Source organism: Galeopterus variegatus, unplaced genomic scaffold, assembly GCF_000696425.1.
Source record: "Galeopterus variegatus unplaced genomic scaffold, G_variegatus-3.0.2 Scaffold3676, whole genome shotgun sequence".
In the NCBI taxonomy this organism is placed as follows: Eukaryota; Metazoa; Chordata; class Mammalia; order Dermoptera; family Cynocephalidae; genus Galeopterus; species Galeopterus variegatus.
The window spans coordinates 76,552-97,843 of NW_007729787.1; the positions used below are offsets into that span (position 1 = coordinate 76,552).

Consider the following 21,292-nt stretch of genomic DNA (forward strand, 5'->3'; position numbering starts at 1 on the left):
AAAAAAGACAAAAAAAAAAAAAAAAAAAAAAAATTGCAGAAAGTGGAGACTTACACACTTCCAAGACTTTCTAACTTAAAAATAATTATCAGAAGTATTAATTCAGCTCAGTGAATAGTTATGTATCTACCAAACCATGGTCATCAAAGATTTAGGTATGCTAGTGATGTTTTCTTTTTTATCATTTTATTTTTAAACAATTTTAAACTTACAGAAAGTTGTAAAAATAGTACAGAGTTCCCATGTGCCCTTGACTCTGATTCCCCTAATGTTAGCCTCTTACAAAACCATAGTAAAACTGAAAACTAACATTGATATAATTATATTAACCAATCTAGACCTTATTCAAATATCACTAGTTTTGCCATTAGAGTCCTTTTATGACCCCAAATCCCAAAGTTTTTCTTGGTTTTTCATCACCTTGACACATTTGAAGAGGACTGGTCAGTTATTTAAAATGTCCATCAGTGTGATTTCATCTAAGATTTTCTTAAGGATTCAATTGAGGATTTATGCATTTCTGTCAAGAATACCACAGAAATTATGTTGTGTCTTTCTCAGAGTGTTATATCCATGAAGTAGGAGTGTATAATATTGATTTGTCTTATTGATAGTATCAAACACAGTACCTCCTATGATAAATGTTAAATAAATGAGTGCAAGACAGCCTGTAGGAAGGTTGTTGGCCAAAGTGGCTTCATAACCCAGCTGACCATCTGGCAACTCACAAAGTCCTTTATTGAAAGGTTTATGATTACTTCTTCAATGTTTCTAGCTGTAAGTCTATCCAGATTTTTTATTTCTTCATGACGCAGTTTTGGTAGATTGTATGTTTCTAGAAAATTGTCCATTTTATCTACATTATCAGTTTGTTGGCATACAGTTGTTCCTAGTATTCTCTTACATTGTAGTCTTCCCTAATCTGTAGGGGATATGTCCCAAGACCTCCAGTGGATGTCTGAAGCTGAAGATAGTACCAAACCCGATTGCCATTGATTGGAACATGTTTCTGCTCATGTCTTCCACCTACAAATTTAATGCTTTTTTTAACTAAGCTCTTGTCACACACTATGGCCATAACTTTTGCAATTTGAAGTGCGACAACAAAGCTGGCATGAATTTCTTTTTTCCTTCTTCACAACTTCACAGATAAAGGATTTATTCTTAGCATAGATCTTAATGACCTTAGCATATGATTTTTTTCTTTCTTTATTAAGTTGAGAATTTTCACCTTTTCACTTAAAGGAAGCACTTTATGGCTTCTCTTTGGCATATCTGCATTACTAGCATCACTACTCTTGCACTTTGGGGCCATTATGAAGCAAAATAAGGGTTACTTGAACTCCAGCACTGCAATACCACACCTGCTAAGTGACTAACTGGTAGCATCCACAGCATAGATACCCTGGACAAAAAAATGATTCAGGCCAAGGGCAAGACAGAGCAAGATTTCATCAAGCTACTTAGAGCAGCACACAGTTAAAAACTTATGAACTGTTTGTTTCTGGAATTTTTCACTTAATATTATCAGGCCACGGTTTACTGTGTATAACAAACCTCAGAACACAAAGTTGAGGATGAGGGGACTACTATAATCCTTTTTATGTATATAAGATATGTAGTAATGTTCCTACTCACATTTCTAATTTTAATAATTTGAATCTTTTTCTTTTCTTTATTTATTTATTAACATTATTATTTTTTACATTCTAAGATGTTGGAGAGTAGTTGAGGGGGAAGGGAAAGAGAGAGGAAAATAGGGTGAGAGGAGGAGGAAGGAAGGAGGGCATGGTTGGGGCCATGGCACCCCCCTCATTCCAGCAGGGAAGACCAGGGGGCTTCCAGTGATAACTAAGTTGTTGCTAGGCTAAATACAGATGTCAGGGGGTGTGGCTGAAACCCTTGGCCCCCCAACACCCCAGCTGGGGAGCCTGGGGCACTTCCTGCAGTGGCTCACTGGTCATCGCTGTGCTGATTGCAGATGTCAGGTGGCGTGGCTGAAGTCCTCAGTCCCCCACCACCCTGGCTCAGGAGCCCAGGGCATTTTCTGTGATGGCTTGGTGGTCATTCTAGCTAAAGGTTTGTCAGTTTTGTTGATCTCTTCAAAGAGCCAACTTTTGGAGTTTTTATTTTCTCTGTTGTTTTTCTGTTCTCTACTTTACTTATCACCACTCTAATCTTTATTATTTTGTGACTTCCACTAGTGTCAGGTTTAGTTTGCTCTTTTTCTAGTTCCTTAAAGAACAGGTTGAGTATCCCTTACCCGAAATGCATGGTACCAGAAGTGTTTCAGATTTCAAAGTTTTTTGGATTTTGGTATGTTTGCATTATGGGATGCAGTTCAGCATCCCAGATACAAAAATCTGAAATCTGAAATGCTCCAATAAGCATTTCCTCTGAGTGTCATGTCAGGTTCAAGAAATTTCAGATTTTGGAGCATTTCAGATTTTTAGATTTGAGATGCTCAGCCTATACAAAGTTAAATTATTGATCTGTATTCTTTTTTAATGTAGGCTTTTGCTCCTATAAATTTCCTTTTTAGCGTTGCTTTCACTATTTCTATAAGTTTTGGTATATTGTGTTTTTGGTTTCATTTGTCTCCAGGTATTTTCTAATTTCCCTTGTGATTTCTTCCTTAAAATCACAACTTTGAAAGTTATATAAAAGTGTGTAGTTTAATTTCCACAAATTTGAATTTTCCTGTTTGTCTTATGTTATTGATTTCTAGTTTCATCCCATTGTGACAGGAATAGAAATTTTGTATGATTTCAGGCTTTTAAAATTTATTATGACTTATTTTGTGGCTGAACTTATGGTCTATTCTGGAGACTGTTCACTGTGCACTCGAGAAAAATGCATATTTTGGGGTGGAGTTTTCTGTGTATGTCTGATAGATCCAATTGATTTATAGTGCTAAGTTCATTATTTCCTTATTGATCTTCTGTCTGGTTGTTCTATTCATTATCAAAAACAGGGGTGTTGAAGTCTCCAACTGTTATTTTAGAGCTATTTCTTTAATTCTGTCAGTGTTCACTTTATGTATTTTGGGGCTCTGATTTTTTTTCCTTTTTGTCTTTTTTACTGACCGGTAACGGGATCGCAAGCCCTCGGTGTTGCGCCCGTACCGGGGACCGGCAACGGAATCGCAACCCTCGGTGTTGCGCCCGCACCGCGCTCAGCCAGTGAGCAGGAACCGGTCTCCACATGGGATCCGAACCCTCGGCGGGAGCACTGCCGCGCTCCCAACCGGGCCGGCTCGGGGCTCTGATTTTTAACACATGTATGAGGTTACTTCAAAAAGTGCATGGAAAAATAGAATTAAAAGATGAAACAAATCTTTCCATGCACTTTTTGAAGTACGCTGGTATGTTTATAATTGTTATATCTTCTTGATTAATTGACCCTTTTATCAATATGTTATGTTCTTCTTTGTTACTTTTAACAGTTTTGACTTAAACTGTATTTTTGTCTGTGATTAGTATCACCAGTTCAGCTCTCTTTTGGTAGCTATTGGTATGGAATATTTTTTTTCATCCTTTCACTTTTAACCTTTTTCTATCTTTAAACATAAAGTGAGTGTTTTGTAGACAGCATATAGTTGGATCTTGGTTTTTTTAAATCCATTCTGCCAGTCTCCTCCTTTTGATTGGAGAGTTTAATTCATTTACATTGAAAGTAATTACTGATAAGGAAAGACTTTTGCCATTTTGCTATTTGTTTTGTATATGTCTTATCGCCTTGTTGTCCATCATTTTCTTTATTACTGCCGTCTTTTGTTTTTAATTGATTTTTTTTGTAGTGACGAGTTTTGGTTCCCTTCTCATTTCCTTCTGTATATATCCTATAGATATGTTCTTTGTAGTTACCATGGATATTGTGTCTTTTAATGAAGTGCTTAAGTCTTTTAAAGTTACCTTTACTATTTGGTGAGCATGTAGGAACTTTTTCATATTAAAGGAATTTGTAGCTCATGTACAGACAACTGGCCCAGCTTAAAAGTGGAAATATTTTGAGGACAGATTTTAGGGTTCTGCCCTCAGATTCCTGATAATTTAGATGAATAAATCCCCACAAGGAAAAATTTGGTTCTGCCATATATCTATTCCTTTCTGTCTCCTAAAAATCCAAGTTGATATGTCAGTAGTCCCTAATATATATTTTGTTTATTTTGGTTATCATAAGTGCAGATCATAATACATTAGTTTGGCAAGAATCTGTTTTCAAACATATTGTTGTATTTTTGACTTGGTTTTGAATGGCCCTGACCTCTTACATTTGAGCAGAGCTAATGAATATGGTGTAATGGTAAGCTATATGATTTGTTCATATTGACAGTTTGTAAATACAAAGATGTAAAGTAAGATATTACCAGATATTTTTCTTGAGAATTTTGAAAATTAATAGTTTTACCCTTTACTTATGATTTTGAGACGTTATATTATTATTCCGTGGATTCTGTATTAAAATCATGACTTAGTGACCATATATACAGGTTTTTTTAATAGCTGAACTCTTCTGTCTATAATTTTAAAAGACTTTATGAGTTATCAAATGGTCAGCTGGGTTATGAAGCCATTTTGGCCAACCAGCCTTCCTACCTGCTGTTTTGTACTCATTTATTTAACATTTATCATATGAGGTACTGTATTTGATACTATGAAGATTCAAAAATGGATAAAACAGTTCCCTGCCCTACCAGATCTAACAGCCACTTAGGTGCAGTGACATATATGCAGGTAATGACAGTACAAGATTGTCCATGACGAAGACTGTTTGATAGATAAAACAAAGCACTTTCCTGTTAGATATCCAAGTTACTTGTAGCGGGCAGCAAGCAGTGACATATATGCAGGTAATGACAGTACAAGATTGTCCATGACGAAGACCGTTTGATAGATAAAACAAAGCACTTTCCTGTTAGATATCCAAGTTACTTGTAGCGGGCAGCATCAATTATGGAGCAAGTGGCCCTTGAGTATAGCTCCTTTGAGTTTGTCCTTGAGAGTAGGTATATTTTAGAAAGTAGAAATGTTAATTGAGATTGTTATTCCAAACAGAAGCAATAAAGTGAAAAAGGCACTGAGCCAGAGCTAACGTGGGCCACAGGAAGTTAGTGGTAGAGGGATCAGACAAAAACAAGCCTGGAAGGGTAGATTAAAGTTGGAAATACAAAGGCTTTTAAATTAGAGACCAAATTTAGACTTTATGTTGTAGGCACCAGGGAGTTTTGTATTACAAGATGGCATAATCAGAGCTGTGCTGTAAATGGGGCATGGAGGCTAGTTAAGAGGAACCACGAAGTTCTGAGCCGATGCAGTGATAGTGAGAGTGAAGAAGAGTTGTGGAGAGAGAATCAGCAATTTTTGGTGACTAATCAAGAATGACAGGTAGGAGAGAATGAGTTAAAGATACCTCAGTTTTGAGTCTGATTGTCTTGGAAATTGAAAATTGAACAGATAAGATGGAGAAAGTGTTCAGTTGTTTTAGACATAGTTAATTCCTCAGGCAGTTGAAAGTGTCAGGAGTTCAGCAGTGATATTTGCCATGAGTAAACCATGCTGCTGCTTCTTGTTGCACAGTGGGCAAAACCTGAGCTTGTTTCTAATTTTTTTTTTTTTCCTTTTTTGTCTTTTTTCGTGACCGGTAACGGGATCGCAACCCTCGGTCGTAATAACTTCGTATAGCATACATTATACGAAGTTATACGAAACGAATGCAAGAGAAACTTCGTTGCAGTCTATGATGGAAGCAGTTCTATTGAAAATCTGAAGGCCAAGTTTTGCAGCACTGTGGCCAATGATGTGATGCTTAAAACAGGAGTTGGAGTGATACGAATGTGGGCAGATGAAGGTAGTCGACTTAGCAGGTTTAGAATGCTCTTTACTTCCTTTGTGGAGCGTAAGTAAATAATTTCCACTCTATCAAGTGTGCCACTGGGCCAGCCCTCTAATTTTTTTTTTTGATTTGAGAAATTTTCAAACTTAAAAAGTAAAAAACAACCATACAAAGGCTGTTTCACTATTCCAAATAAGTACAATTTAGTGCTTGAAAAGTACAATTTAGTTTCTTTTACTGCACTGGCTAGTAAAGACAAAGTTAACAAGAAAACGTTTTAGCCTTCTTACTTTTTTCTGTTTATTCACTCCCAGCATCTATACCTGTGCTATCCTGTACCATGTTTATCACCACATGTAGCTATTGATGAGCCAGTCTAAACTGATACGTTCTATAATTACATAAAATTTTATAAAAATACATCCCAGATTTCAGAGACTGTATATGAAATAAAGAATATAAAGTATCTCATTAATAATATTTTATAATGATTACATGTTAGAATGAGAATATTTTGGGTATTGTTTCAGGGCTCCCCAGGACCACCCACCTGTTAGGTGACTTGCTACAAGGACTCACAGGACCCAGCATATATTTGTACTCATAACTAAGATTGATTACACGGAAAGGGATGCACAGTAGGACCAGGAAGGGAAAAAGATCACCAGAGTCTGAAGAGTCTTTGTACAGGCTTCCTTGAGCTCTCCCCCTTCTATAAGGGGCACTCTGAGCATGCCTGTTTCTCTAGCAATAATAAATGCAGTAGCATGTATGCAGTGTTTCTGCCCAGAGAAGCCCATTAGAGTCTCAGCACCCAAGATTTTCAGTGGGGTTTGAAAACTCTCTGCCTTGTATGTACCAAAATTCCAGACTCTCAGAAAGAAAACAGATGTTTGGCATAAATGACTTTATTTACATAAACTCTAGAGACACAGTGAACCACCATCATCCATTAGGGAATGGGGGAAAACCAAATTCACAGATGCTAGCCAAAGGCCAGCCTTGAAGGCAGAACCTTCTAAAGGCAGCAGCCTTAGGCCTGCTATCGTGTTAATTGTTTTGTTTTTGGTTTTGGTGGCTGGCTGGTACAGGCATCCAAACCCTTGACTTTGGTGTATCAGCACCACGCTCTAACCAAGTTAACCAGCCAGGCCTGGTAACTGTTTTCTGCACGGATATGTTGGGTTACATAAACTATGTAAGCAAAATTAATTTTACCTGTTTCTTTTTACTTTTTAATGTGGCTTCTTGCTCACATTTTTGGCTTACATTATATGTATTTATTTTGGGTAGCACTGGTCTAAATCTTATATGACAAATTTTTCTCTAATGTGTTTTTCTTTTCTTTTTCTTTCCTTTTTTTTTTTTTTTTTTTACAACTGTCTGGTACAGGGATTGAACCCTGGACCTTGGTGTTATCAGCACCACTCTCTAACCAACTGAGCTAACTGACCAGCCTTCTAATGTGTTATCTTATATGACAAATTTTTCTCTAATGTGTTTTTTTTTTCTTTTTCTTTCCTTTTTTTTTTTTTTTTTTTACAACTGTCTGGTACAGGGATTGAACCCTGGACCTTGGTGTTATCAGCACCACTCTCTAACCAACTGAGCTAACTGACCAGCCTTCTAATGTGTTTTAGTTAAGATATTTTCTGTATATACACTAATGATTTCTCCATTAATGCAAGTTTGGTAATTAAACAGGTGAAGAGTCTTCCCTCAAGTGATATCTTTATATTAACTAGTCACTAGATGTAAAACTAATTTGCAAGGCTGCAGTAGACTTAACTGCATATCTCTAATTGAGCTCTATTACTCAAGAACAAGACAAAAACAGCCCCGTCAAAAAAATGTGTGTGATCAAAATAAAGGATTTCATGGATGTTTATAATACAAAAGTCCCAGTTTTAAAATCTCCATTTTAAAGGGACATTTCAGAGCTCAAAACAGTTAACTTCACATACTTATTAATTCAAATTATTGAACTATTTCTTTTGTTCTTCTCTAAGCTGTTAATGATTTGTAATTGTAATGAATCCATCCATTAAAACAATCAATATTTCAGAAGAGTTTTCTATAAATGGGCTAATCCTGCATGAGAGACTTACTTTACACCTGCCCATCGTAGATTGCAGATGTAACTAAAACAGAATAACTTTGCTAAAAAAGATGATATAGAATAGCAATTGGGACTTTTTCCCAGGCACTGAATGCCAATATATATACTTCACTCTTCAAGAAAGGATATGGTTTTAGGAAAATAATTTCTAGGACTTGAACTGTTAAGGCACCAGAAAATATTTTTGTTAGAATAAATCCATAGTGTGATTTTCAGTGACATACTGCCTACAGGCCCCCTCCAGGCTTAGTTGATGGACAGAACCATGTTTTGACATCGTTGCCACATCTCATCAAAAGTAGAGGGGAGCAGAAATCCTAACCCTCCTCCTCTTTCCCACACCATGACCCAATAGTGAGAAAAGGCAGAAAGTAGAGAGTCCTCAGGCTATAAATAGAGAGCAGTTCATAAGTGGTGCTGTTTTTGCTGTTCCTTATTTATAAAGACTTGTAGTTCAGCCATTTTATTATAGTTTTGAATCGAAGTACGTCATTAGTATCCCATATCAATAACTGATACCTTGATTCCCATTTTAATCAGCCATGCTTGTTCAATGAAAAGCCATAGTGCTTAATATATTTGTAATTATAAACATAACTCACATTTCTATGAAACAAAATCTGACTATCAATGTTTTCTACTTGCCTTAAATAATATGGAGAGCAGTTATGAAGAATCTGTAATAAAAACTGAGGGTTGGGGCCGGCCCAGTGGCGCACTGGATAGTGCGCCACTTGGGAAGCGCGGCGGCGCTCCCGCCCAAGGGTTCGGATCCCACATACAGACCGGTTCCCGCTCACTGGCTGAGCAAGGCGCGGGAGCGACGCCGAGGGTTGCAGTCCCATTGCCGGTCCCTGGTCCGGTACGGGGGCAGCACTGAGGGTTGCGATCCATTGCCGGACATGGAAAAAGACAAAAGACAAAAAAATAAAAAAAATAATAAATAATTAAAAAAATAATAATAAAAACTGAGGGTGTTTTCCTCTCACTGTTCAATCAATAAGGAACATTGATCAAAATTAAAAAAAAAATAATAAAAACTGAGGGTGTTTTCCTCTCACTGTTCAATCAATAAGGAACATTGATCAAAAAACGTGTCTTTTTGATCACCTTTGAAATTAAAAGAGGCATCAAAGTGCAGTCACATAATGTTCTGTGGATAAACTTTAAAAACTAGTTGCAGTTTGATTCAGAAAATCAGAACACCAGGGAACCACAGCACTGTTTATAACGTCCTTCAGTGTGTCTTGAAAGTGGCTTATCTTCTCTGCACATCTCCATTTGTGAACTAGATAAACTAGGTGGTGGAATTAGAATACAATGTAGAATATCTCATATGTAATACAATTATGGTATGGTATATAAATAAAAACAGAAAAGAAAACTCCAATTTGTAGAAATAAGGAACTTAAAAATGCTGTGTGTTTATTTAGGCCATTTTTTGTATTTTAAAGTGCAGCTGTTTGTATAATATGATATCTATGACAAAACCATGATATCTATGACAAAACTGAAGTAGATACATTAACTAATTTTGTAAAGTACATAAAATACCACTGTGCATCTTCATTGGCTTTCCTGCCCTCAATCTAATAGCTTATTTATATATCACCTATTGTCCTTATGATGAGCTTCGAAACAATTAAGCATTTTATAAGAATCATGAAATAATTATTTTAATAGTTTAAATGATACCATTTTGACAAGTTGACAGTCTCTGAATAAATTACTTATTTAGTTATATACATCTTTTTACACTTAAGAACAGAAATTATCAACATGATTGAGACCACTAATTTCATAGTCTCATCAGATTTTAAAACGAGAAGTCTGAGATATTCTGTACTGCATCCCATTTATTATTTTTTCTTTATTTTTATAGCAGTTTTGGCTTTACAGAGAAATTGAGCAGAAAGAACAGATAGTTCCCATACCCTCCCCGTGCACACATACATAGTTTCTCCTATTACTAACATGTTACCTTAGTGTGGCACATTTGTTACAATTATGAACCAATATTGATATATTGTTGTTAATTTTACATTAGGGTTCCCTCTTTGTATTGTACAGTTCTGTGGGTTTTTTCAAATGCAGAATGTCATGTGTTCACCATTGCAGTATCATATAGAGTAGTTTTGCTGCCCTAAAAATCCTTAGTGTCCCACCTATTCATTCCTCCCTCCTTCCCTCCTCCTCTCTCATCTTCCCTTCCTCCTCCTCCTCCTCCTCCTCATCCCCTGACTCATCAATTACTGATTTTTTTTTCTATAACCTCAAACATTTATCATTTCTTTGTGTTTGGAACATTCAAAATTGTGTTTTCTAGGTAACTGAACATACACAATAATCGTTGTTTATAGTCATACTACAGTGCTATCTATAACCTCAAACATTTATCATTTCTTTGTGTTTGGAACATTCAAAATCGTGTTTTCTAGGTAACTGAACATACACAATAATCGTTGTTTATAGTCATACTACAGTGCTATAAAGTGCTAAATACTTTTCCTCCTATCTAGCTTTACCTTTGTATTTGTTAACCAACCTCTCACTAGTCCTCCACTCCCTCACCCTTCAGCCACTGGTAACCACCCTTCTAATCTCTACTTCTATGCAATCAATTTTCTTCTTTGCCACATGTAAGAACATGTATATTTCTTTCTCTTCCTGGCTTACTTCACTTAACATAATGTCCTCCAAGCTTATACATGTTGCCATGAATGACAGGATTTCATTCTTTTTTTATGGCTGAATAGTATTCCATTGTGTGTATATATACCACATTTTCTTATTCGTTCATCCATTGATGGGCCCTTGGGTTAATTCCATATCCTGGCTATTGTGAATAGTGCTGCAGTAAACATGGGAATGCAAATATCTCCCCAATATATTGATTTCCTTTCCTTTGGAAATACATCTAGTAGTGAGATTGCTGCATCATATGGTAGTTCCATTTTTAACTTTTTGAGGAATCTCCACACTGTTTTCCATAATGATTGTACTAATTTACATCCCCACCAACTGTGTACAAGAGTTCTCCTTTCTCCACATCCTCACGAACATTTGTTATTTTCTGTCTTATTGATAGTAGTCATTCTAACTGGGGTGAGATGATATCTCATTGTGATTTTGATTTGCATTTCCCTGATGATTAGTGATGTTGAGCACTTTTTTATATGCCTGTTGGCCATTTGTATGTCTTCTTTTAAGGAATGTCTATTCAGCTCATTTGCCCATTTTTTTGATTAGATTGTTTTCGAGTTTCTTGTATATTCTGTATATTAATCCCTTGTTAGCTGCATAGTTTGCAAATATTTTCTCCCATTCTGCAGGTTGTCTCTACACTCTGTTGAGTGTTTCCTTTGCTGTGCAGAAGCTTTATAGTTTGATATAATCCCACTTGTCTGTTTTTGCTTTCATTGCCTGTTATTTTGACACCCTCTTCATAAAAAGTCTCTGCCCAGCCCAATGTTCTAAAACATTTCCCTTTGTTTTCTTCTACTAGTTTCATGGTTCAAGGTCCTACATTTAAGTCTTTAATCCATTTTGCATTGATTTTTCATATATGGTGAGAGATAGGGATCTAGTTTCATTCTTCTGCATCCGGCTATCCAGTTTTCCTAGCACTGTTTATTAAAGAGACTGTCCTTACACCAATGAATATTCTTGGTACCTTTATCAAAAATCAGTTGACTGTAATACATGACTTTATTTGTGGGTTCCATATGCTGATCCATTGGTCTTTGTGACTGTTTTTATGCCAGTACCATGCTGTTTTAGATACTATAGCTTTGTAGTATATTTTGAAGTTGGGCAGTGTGATGCCTCCAGCTTTTTCTTTTTGCTCAGGATTTCTTTGGTCATTCAGGGTCTTTCCCTGTGAATTTTGGGATTTTTCTGTTTCTGTGAAGAATGTCATTGGTATTCTAATAGGGATTCCATTGAATTTATAGATCACTTTTGCATTATGGTTATTTTCACAATGTTAATTCTTCCAGCCCATGAACATGGAATGTCTTTCCATTTCTTTGTGTCCTCAATTTCTTTCATCAGTGTTGTATAGTTTTCCTTGTAGATATCTTTTACCTCCTTGGTGAAATTAATTCCTGGGCATTTTATTTATTTATTTGTAGCTATTTTAAATGGGATTGCTCTCTTGTTTTCTTTTTTGTCTTGCTCATTATTGTTGTACAGAAACTCTACTGATTTTTGTTGATTTGTGTCCTACAAGTTTACCGAATTTGTTTATCAGTTCTGAGAGTTTTTCGGTAGAAATTTTAGGTTTTTCTATATATAAGATTACGTCATCTGCAAACAGGGACAATTTGACTTCCTCCTTTCCAATTTGAATACCCTTTATTTCTTTCTCTTGCCCAGTTGCTCTGGCTAGGACTTCCAGTACTATGTTGAATAAAAATGGAGAGAGTGGACATCCTTGTCTTGTTCCTTTTCCTCATTCAGAATAATATTAGCTGTTGGTTTGTCATATATGGCCTTTATTATGTTGAGGTACATTCCTTCTATGCCTAATTTGTTGAGGGTTTTTAATCATGAAGGGATGATGAATTTTATAAAATGTTTTTTCCACATCAGTTGAGATGATGACATATGGTTTTTGTCCTTTGTTCCGTTGAAGCGATGTATCATGTTTACTGATTTGTGTATGTTGAACCAACCTTGATCTCTGGGATAAATCCCACTTGATCATAGTGAAGATCTTTTTAATATGCTGCTAGATTCGGTTTGCTAATGTTTTGTCAAGAATTTTTGCATCTGTGTTAATCAGGGATATTGGCTTATAGTTTTTTTGTTGCTGTTGTGTCCTTGTCTGGTTTTGGTGTCTGAGTAATGCTGACCTCATGGAATGAGTATGGAAGAGTTCCCTGTTTTTCAGTTTTCTGGAAGAGCTTGAGAAGAATTGGTATTAATTCTTTAAATCCTTGGTAGAATTCAGCAGTGGAGCCATGTGCTCCTGTGCTTTTCTTTAATGGGAGACTTTTTATTAATGATTCAGCATTGTTATAATTGGTCTGTTCAGGTTTTCTATTTCTTCTCGGTTCAGTCTTGGCAGATTTTACATGTCAAGGAATTTATCCATTTCCTCTAGGTTTTCCAATTTGGCATGTAATTGTTCATAATAATCTCTAATGATCCTTTGTATTTCTGTAGTATCAGCTGTGATGTTTCCTTTTTCATTTCTGAATTTGAACCCTTTATTTTCTTTTTCCCTTGGTTAATCTAGCTAATGGCTTGTTGATTTTATCTTTTCAAAAAACCAACATTTTGTTTTGTTGATCTTTTGTATGTTGTTTTTTGTCTCACTTTTGTTCATTTCTGCTCTGATGTTTATTATTTCTTTCCTTCTCCTAATTTTGGGTTTGGTTTGTTCTTGCTTTTCTGGTTCCTTAAGCTGCATTGTTAGACTCTTTATTTGAAATCTTTCTAATTTTTTGATGTAGGTGTTTATTGCTACAAACTTTCCTCTTGATAGTATCCCATAAGTTTTGGTATGTGTTCTTTTTTCATTTATTTCAAGAAATTATTTAATTTCCTTCTTAATTTCTTCTTTGGCCCATTGGTTATTCAGGAGCATTTTGTTTAATCTCCATGTATTTTTACAATGTTAAGAGTTTTTCTTACTATTGATTTTTAGTTTTACCCATTGTGGTCAGAAAAGATACTTGAAATTGTGTCAGTTTTTAAAAAATTGTTCAGAGTTGTTTTGTAGCCTAACATATGGTCTGTCCTGGAGAATGTTCCATGTGCTGATGAGAAGAATGTGTATTCTCCAGACATTGGGTGGAATGTTCTATAAATGTTTGTAACATCAGTTTGGTCTATAGGGCAGTTTAAATCCAATATATCTTTGTTGATTTTCTGTCTAGATGATTTGTCCTGCTGAGAGGAGTGTTGAAGTCCCCAACTATTATTGTACTGGAGTCTCTCTCCTTTTAGATCTAATATTTGTTTTATATATCTGGGTGTTCCAATGCTTCTGAATTGATCCCATGGAATTGTCTATCTGTATTCTCTTGAGTTTTCTTAAGATCATTAGTTTGAATTCCTTTTCTGGCATATCACCAATTTCCTTTTTCTTTGAGGTCTGTCATTAGCATGTGATTGTGTTCCTTTGGTGGCGTCACGTTTCCTTACTTTTTCATGTTTCTTGTGCCTCTGCATTGATGTGTGTGTGTGTGTCTGGTGAAACAATTGCTTCCTCTAAATTTTTACTAAATGACTTTCATAGGCAAGAGTCTTTCACCTCCAGTTGGGTCTTAGTGTGCTAGTTGAAAAGCATATAGTGATTCTGTTGTGTAGATGCAGTGGTAGTCTCTGGGCAGGTTCTTCTGTTAATGATCAATGTCACCAATAACTGTGGGTGTCTCAGTGCCCTAGACTGTAAATGTTTGTGCTGGTGGCAACGGCAGCATAGGTTATTAAGGTCTTTGGTGGCAAGGGCTTTTGGAGTCCTCCTATTCTCATTTTTTCCACTATGGGGCCACTTTGCCAAGAGGATTTCTCTTGGGTTCAGGTCTGACCCGACCTTCAAGCAGCTGCAGTAGTACTGGGTTCCAGGTGCAGGTGCTCCAGCAGCTGCAGAGTTGGGATCCTGGGCTGTGTCTCAAGAACGTTTTGTGGTACTTAGGTCTTGGGGTGCAGTGTAACTCTGTGAGAGGGTTGGATGTCATTTGCCCACAATAAGATCTGTGGCTCTGAGGACCCACTGACAGCTCAAACTATGTGGGCTGACTTATAGCTGTGACTCTGACCCTGGGGGGAAGAATACAGCACTGGTGCAACTTGGGGAGAAGGGTTGCTCTGGAGGTTTGGGCCCAAGGAGCAGAGTATGGCTGCAATTCAGGAAGCAGAGCAAGTGGGGCTCAGTTGTTGCTCAGTTCCCAGGGGATGAAGCACCATGTAGTGCTGTCTCTAGCCCCTGGAATGGTGGAACATGGCAATATCTCAGTCTCTGTGAGACTAGCTGCAGTAGCAGCAAGGACCCAGAATGGCGAGGCATACTTGTTTTTTGAACCTTGAGGGCCAGAACGCAGCACAGCACAGACACCAGGGAAAGGGTATCTCAGCAGCTCAGTCCCTAGGGTAGTAGTCCAGCTTCAGGGAAGCACAGTACTAGAGCTGTTCAGTCCCCAGGGAAGGGTGTCTCAGCTCAGGTAGTGCTATTTTCCTCGGACACAAGGTAGTAGGTCACCCCTGCCCTGGGATGCATAGCTGCTCAGCCCAGCCAAGCAGCTTCTTGCCCCCGCAGCTTCTCAGCCAAGGCAGCAATTCCTGAGAGGGTGATGCTCAGTCCCAGGGGAATGGGGCACAACCACAACTGGGAGGGATAAAGATTCCCCAAGAGGGCATGTGCAGTTCTGCTACTGCAGTTCCAGTGTGAGGGACAAACAAACCTAATTCATAGTGACTAATTGTAGATTATTAATGTGCTGTTCTGGAACTTGGTAAATAATACCTTGTAGAGGATTCTGCCTTAAAAAGAAATTATACTTTACTGTTTGTGCTCTACTGTTTACTGGCAAAGCAACTTTGGATATTCTCTATTGACCTGCGTTATCAGATTATGTTTTGAGGTTTTCTGGGGACCCAATAAATAATACCTGTTTTTCCAGCCCATGTTTTAGAGCCAATTGAGATACACAAAGGGAGTAAGGTGGGTGGATATAAAAATATCAGTTTTATTACTGATAATATACTGCAATTGAAGACTGTGGCCAGATATTCCAAAACCTCCTATGATTGTACCTTATAGAGAAAAGCTTCTCTTTGAAGGAAAAAAAAAAAATATTAAAGTCATGGCTATTTTTTTAAATGAGGTTTATTGTGTATTTATTAAGAGAAAAATAATATTTAGAAAAAACTTTTTTATTCAGTAAAATTTTTGATATTTCTTTCATCTTGAAAAGAAACTTTACAAAAAAGATATAAAAAATAATTGAGATATGTCAGTATAATACAGAGCAGTGTTCAATTCCCCTTCCTTTTTTTTTTGCTGGCATAGGGATCCAAACCCTTGACCTTGGGGTGATGACACCACGCTGTAACCAGCTGAGCTAACCAGCCAGCCCCAACGCTCCTTCCTTGATGAAGTACATATTTCTGAAATCCAAAAATACAGAATCTTTTAGGCAGAAAGTATATTTTGTCTGATTATAATTTTGGAAGTCAAAATGGTTTGGTGAGTTTTTTGAACTGGCATATCCCTGCCATCCTGTTTAATGGGAGAAAATATTAAGCTGCCTCACTTCTTGACCTTCAGATGTTTTTCTTTGTTTCCTTATACTGAAATACCTTATACTACTCTGTTGGACTTCTGTCTCCAACCTATGACTTTTTTTTCTGACAGAAATAAACACATTGAATCATAATCCAGTATAACAAATGTTTACATATACAAGGAGAAGTGCCAAATAGAGGAGTATAGAGAGTGTGACAGGAACACACAGGAATGACTAGCTACCTAGGAGAATTAAGGGGGTTTTCACAGAGAGGGTGACAGTTGAGGTGATATGGAAAGACGTATAGCTGACCACCATGAAGGGAAAGAAGGAAACATTCCAGGCTGAAAGAACGACTTATACAAAATATAAAATTACATGATATATTCCATATGCCTTTATTGTCTTTTAGAAAACTTTTTTTTTTTTAGTTTAGAAGAGTGAATTTTTTTATTGTGGTAAAATTTCATAACATGAAATTTACCATTGTAACCATTTTTAAGTGTACTGTTCAGTGGCATTAAGTACATTCACATTTTTGTGCAGCCATCACCACCGTCCATCTCCAGAACGTTTTCATCTCCCTGTACTGAAACTCCGTGCCCGTTGAACGCTAACTCCCTGCTCCCTCATTCCCCATTCCCCAGCCCTTGGTAACCTCTATTCTACTTTCTGTCTCTATGAATTTGCCTCTTCTAGGTACCTCATGTAAGTGGAATCATATGATATTTGTCATGCAGTGGTTAATACATACTCGTAAGTAATTATGCTAAGGGAAATATTTGGCTTATTTCACTTCGCATAATGTTTTCAAGTTTCATTCATGTTATAGTATGTACCGGAATTTTATTTCTTTTTATGACTAATATTCCATTGTTTTGCATCCTGCCACATTTTGTTTGTTTATTCATCCATCCATAGACGTTTTGGTTGTTTCCATCTTTTGATTATTGTGAATAATACTGTTAATGAACATTGGTACACAAGTATCTTTTTGAGTTCCTTCTCACAAGTCTTGGGTATGTACTTAAAAGTAGAATTGCTGTATCATAAGGTAATTCTTATGTAACTTTTTGAGGAGCCAGCAGTTTTCCACAGTGGCTACACCATTTTCCTTTCCCAGCAGCAATGCAGAAGGGTTCCAATGACTCCACATCCTTGCCAACATTGTCTTTCAATGTTTTGAAAAAATTTACAAACAATATAATAGTTCCATGAGAACCATGGGAAATACATTCATATTGTCATTATATTAAAAACAGCCTTTTGGTGCCTAGTGTAAGAAAACATTTTCATAAGCCAGCATCAGAGAATATTGATGTTTGTCTTACTGTTTGTGCAGTAGAGTGTATTCATGGAAAGGCCTTTCAGGTAAGAAATTACTGTAATAAAGTCAAATTCTTATGTGTAAAATAAATCAGGATGGGTTCATAATCTGTATGTCTCTTTTCTTAGCAACACAGATTTCTCTTTTCCTACAGCTCCCTGCACAGGCAGCACTTTCTTTTGTCATAGCAACATGTGCATCAATAATTCTTTAGTCTGTAATGGCGTTCAAAACTGTGCATACCCTTGGGATGAAAATCATTGTAAAGGTGAGTTTGGTGTAAAGGCCAACCTTTTTGAAAAAAGAGTGGCTGTTGCCTTTCATGAAGAAAGATTTGAAATGTCCTTTTCTACAACTGTGCTTATTAGCATTAGCTGCTTTGATAGAAGTGGAGGTATATAATATGAGTGTTCTTTTAAATCGATCATAGACCTCTGGGATGTGGTAAAAGCAAAGAAAAATACTTATTCTCTACAAAAGCATTTTTTGAAGCTGTTTTTTATCTTAAGTGGTTCAAAAGTGAACAACTTAAGTTCACGTAAGTGAAGAGTTGTGATATTTCCTGCTCTAATTTCATTTTCTAATTGTTGTCAAAGTTTGCCATTTGTATTGTAAAGATACCTTATTTAGCTGTCAAAATAATATAGAAGGAGCATGGATTGAGTACTGTTCTATTTTAAATTGCAGTCTATGGAAACGCTATTTTAAAAAAAATCAACTAACGTATTCAATCTTATGACATAGAAGCAGACCCATTCTAACGACAGCTTTTTTTAATTTTATAAAATTTTCTATGCTGTATTTCCAGTGGGCACTCTCTGAAAGATAAATGTGGCTCGTGGTAATAGTTGAATGTCTACAAGCTGGTTGTCAATCACTGTCTCAGAACTAAAATTTATCTACCTTTATCCTCTAAGAGTTCAATAAATATCTCACTATGAAAAGGTGATGTAATCTGATATGGCTGTCTTAAGTACTAGACATGAAATATTTTCAGGTAATCATTCGAAAATAGTAGACCGTGATTATATACCTGGGTAGGTTAGTCTCTCTTGTTAGATCTCTCTTCCTGATGGCCATCAGTAGAAATATAGTGAATATACTTAAACTGGCAGTTGGTCAAGCCTACCATACAGCAGAAAGCCGAAATTGACAGAACAAGAGTATTTGTTTTGGCATTTTCTATATTTTTGTATTTAATTTGATTTGTGAATTGTATGCATTCATGTATCTTCTGACTAAAGGAACCAAGTACTTTATTTTTTCTATAATCTATCTAGCTATATATAGTGATTGGTTACTTTAGCCAGAAGTCATAATAATAGGACTGTTTTATTTGTTTAGAAACCTAATTTTAAATTGCATTGTCTGTGGTATATTTGACCCAAGTGTTCTGCTTTACCTGAAAGTACCTTACTGATTTGTGCCAGGACTTGTATAAATAGATTTTAAAAGCCTCAACATTGCTTTTTCTCTTTCTACAGAAAAGAAAAAAGCAGGACTATTTGAACAAATCACTAAAACTCATGGAACAATTATTGGCATTACATCAGGGATTGTCTTGGTCCTTCTCATTATTTCTATTCTAGTACAAGTGAAACAGCCTCGGAAAAAGGTCATGGCTTGCAAAACGGCTTTTAATAAAACTGGCTTCCAAGAAGTGTTTGATCCTCCTCATTACGAGCTGTTTTCACTAAGAGACAAAGAGATGTCCGCAGACCTGGCAGACTTGTCGGAAGAACTGGACAGCTACCAGAAGATGCGGCGCTCGTCCACTGCCTCCCGGTGCATTCACGACCATCACTGTGGGTCGCAGGCAGCCAGTGTCAAACAAAGCAGGACCAACCTCAGCTCCATGGAACTTCCTTTCCGAAATGACTTTGCACAACCACAGCCAATGAAGACATTTAACAGCACCTTCAAAAAAAGTAGCTACACTTTCAAACAGGGACACGAGTGCCCTGAACAGGCACTAGAAGACAGAGTAATGGAGGAGATTCCTTGTGAAATTTATGTCAGGGGGCGAGAAGATTCTGCACAAGCATCCATATCCATCGACTTTTAATCTTCTACTAAAGGTGACGCGAATTATTAAGTATGTGTTGTGCAGCCTACAGAGCACCCACACTATTTTCAGCAGCCAGCCCTTTCTCCTATCAAAACAAGGAAGACCTTTATTTACTGTTAAGTGATATTTTTATTATCTCAGGCAGTCTATATATGTTAAACCAACCAAGAAACTTAGTAGATTCAGTGAAAAAAATAATCATCATTTATTGCTCAGTGTCATATAAACAAAGCACTACCAGTTCGATAACATTTGAAGAGGGGAGAGGTTGTATTGAGCCAGACTCGGGCTGCCTGTTAGTTTTAGCAAAAGGAATACTGCTCTTGACTGATACAGCTCTGTCAATATTTTGGTCTCCCAATAAATTTAAAAATAAGATTTTTCATTATATTCTTATTTTTCTTTTCTCTAAATTTAATTTGTTTTATAAACCTGTAGTTTTACCATTTTATCTTAAGTAAATATAAGTGGTTAATGTAGCACATATGTCCATACAGGCATGTGTTCGTGAATGTGTCAAAGTATAGCTAGTTACTGTGCCAGTTAAGACCCAGAGTTATGTTTCATCCATCTGTTCTTCTTGACTAATTTCTATATTTCTGCCTTTTAACTACTAGATCTTTAGTCCTTATTTTCTGTGAGAAATAGTAGACGATATGATTTATCACCTTTAAGTCATATTTTGTCTTAGTTATGTTATACCAGAAAATTTCATAATCCTGAGATGTATGCACCATTGCCAGACTAATTATTATGACTAAAAATTTAAGAAACATAAAAACTTCTAGCAAGCCTTTAAAATTTCCCGAATATGGTCACATTCAGTGACAGCCTTTTCATTAGTAAACGGTCATTTAATTCACTTTTGGGGAGACCTGTAATTATGTTTATTTGCAACATTTCTCATAACTAGATCTATGTTTCCTGTTATTTTTGTAAAAGATTACTTAGGTCCCTTTGTATTGGTTTATCTTATGGCATATGGTAACCAGGGTTGTATAAGAGTTAAAGAGAAATTCCTAAGAAACTGTATAGGCCTTTAGATTGCTTCTTACTTGGGACAGTACATTTTTCTAGTTCTTATCAAGAATAACAATTTCCACTTTTTTTTAAACTGCACTTTTGACCTTATTTTTTTTTATGGTATATGAATCAATAATTTATAAACATGATATAAAAACTCATTGTGTTTTTTTAGACTTTTGATATTATTTGATACTGTACAAACTTTATTAAATCAAGATTAGACCTACATGACAGATTTCTTTCAGTGTTCACATTAGCGACTTTGTGTACAAATATGCTGTGATAGAACTGTACACTGTAACTTATTGTAAAGACCTTGGTAATGTGTACCTATGCCTTTTCTTTCCTTTTGTTATATTTTGTTTGTGATAAATTTCTCACTCTGTGATATTTATTGCTCTAAATCACTACACAAATCCTATATTAAAATGTACATTGTTATCCATGATCCTTCAATCATATTATTTATGGCACTGAGATTTTGGATCTTAAGATACCTATGGAAAAGAATCTGTTTATCGATTTATAACTAATATAGACATGTCATTTAGAAGAGGTAAATTCTCATTTTCTATATTTTTTGTAGTAAATTCTCAGTGAAATGAGAAGTTGAAGTTTCAATGGATTTCATTAACTTTTTAAAATATTTCATGGATATGTTCTGTCAGATTAGTGAAAAC

General features: G+C 36.2%; 1 protein-coding gene across 5 annotated transcripts in view; it reads left to right on the plus strand.

Annotated features, from left to right (window-relative positions):
• NETO2 (neuropilin (NRP) and tolloid (TLL)-like 2) overlaps positions 1 to 21,060 on the plus strand; it is a 59,987-nt gene extending 38,927 nt beyond the window's left edge. For 2 of the 5 annotated variants that reach the window (XM_008585696.1, XM_008585697.1), the window contains exons 6-8: positions 5,764 to 5,898; positions 17,673 to 17,786; positions 19,003 to 21,060. In XM_008585696.1, coding sequence (XP_008583918.1) covers positions 5,764 to 5,898; positions 17,673 to 17,786; positions 19,003 to 19,583 — 830 coding nt within the window. In that variant the 3' untranslated portion in view covers positions 19,584 to 21,060. The remainder of the gene's footprint in view (positions 1 to 5,763; positions 5,899 to 17,672; positions 17,787 to 19,002) is intronic. The other 3 variants (XM_008585700.1, XM_008585699.1, XM_008585698.1) reach the window with 2 other exon arrangements.
• The last annotated feature ends 232 nt before the right edge of the window (positions 21,061 to 21,292 follow it).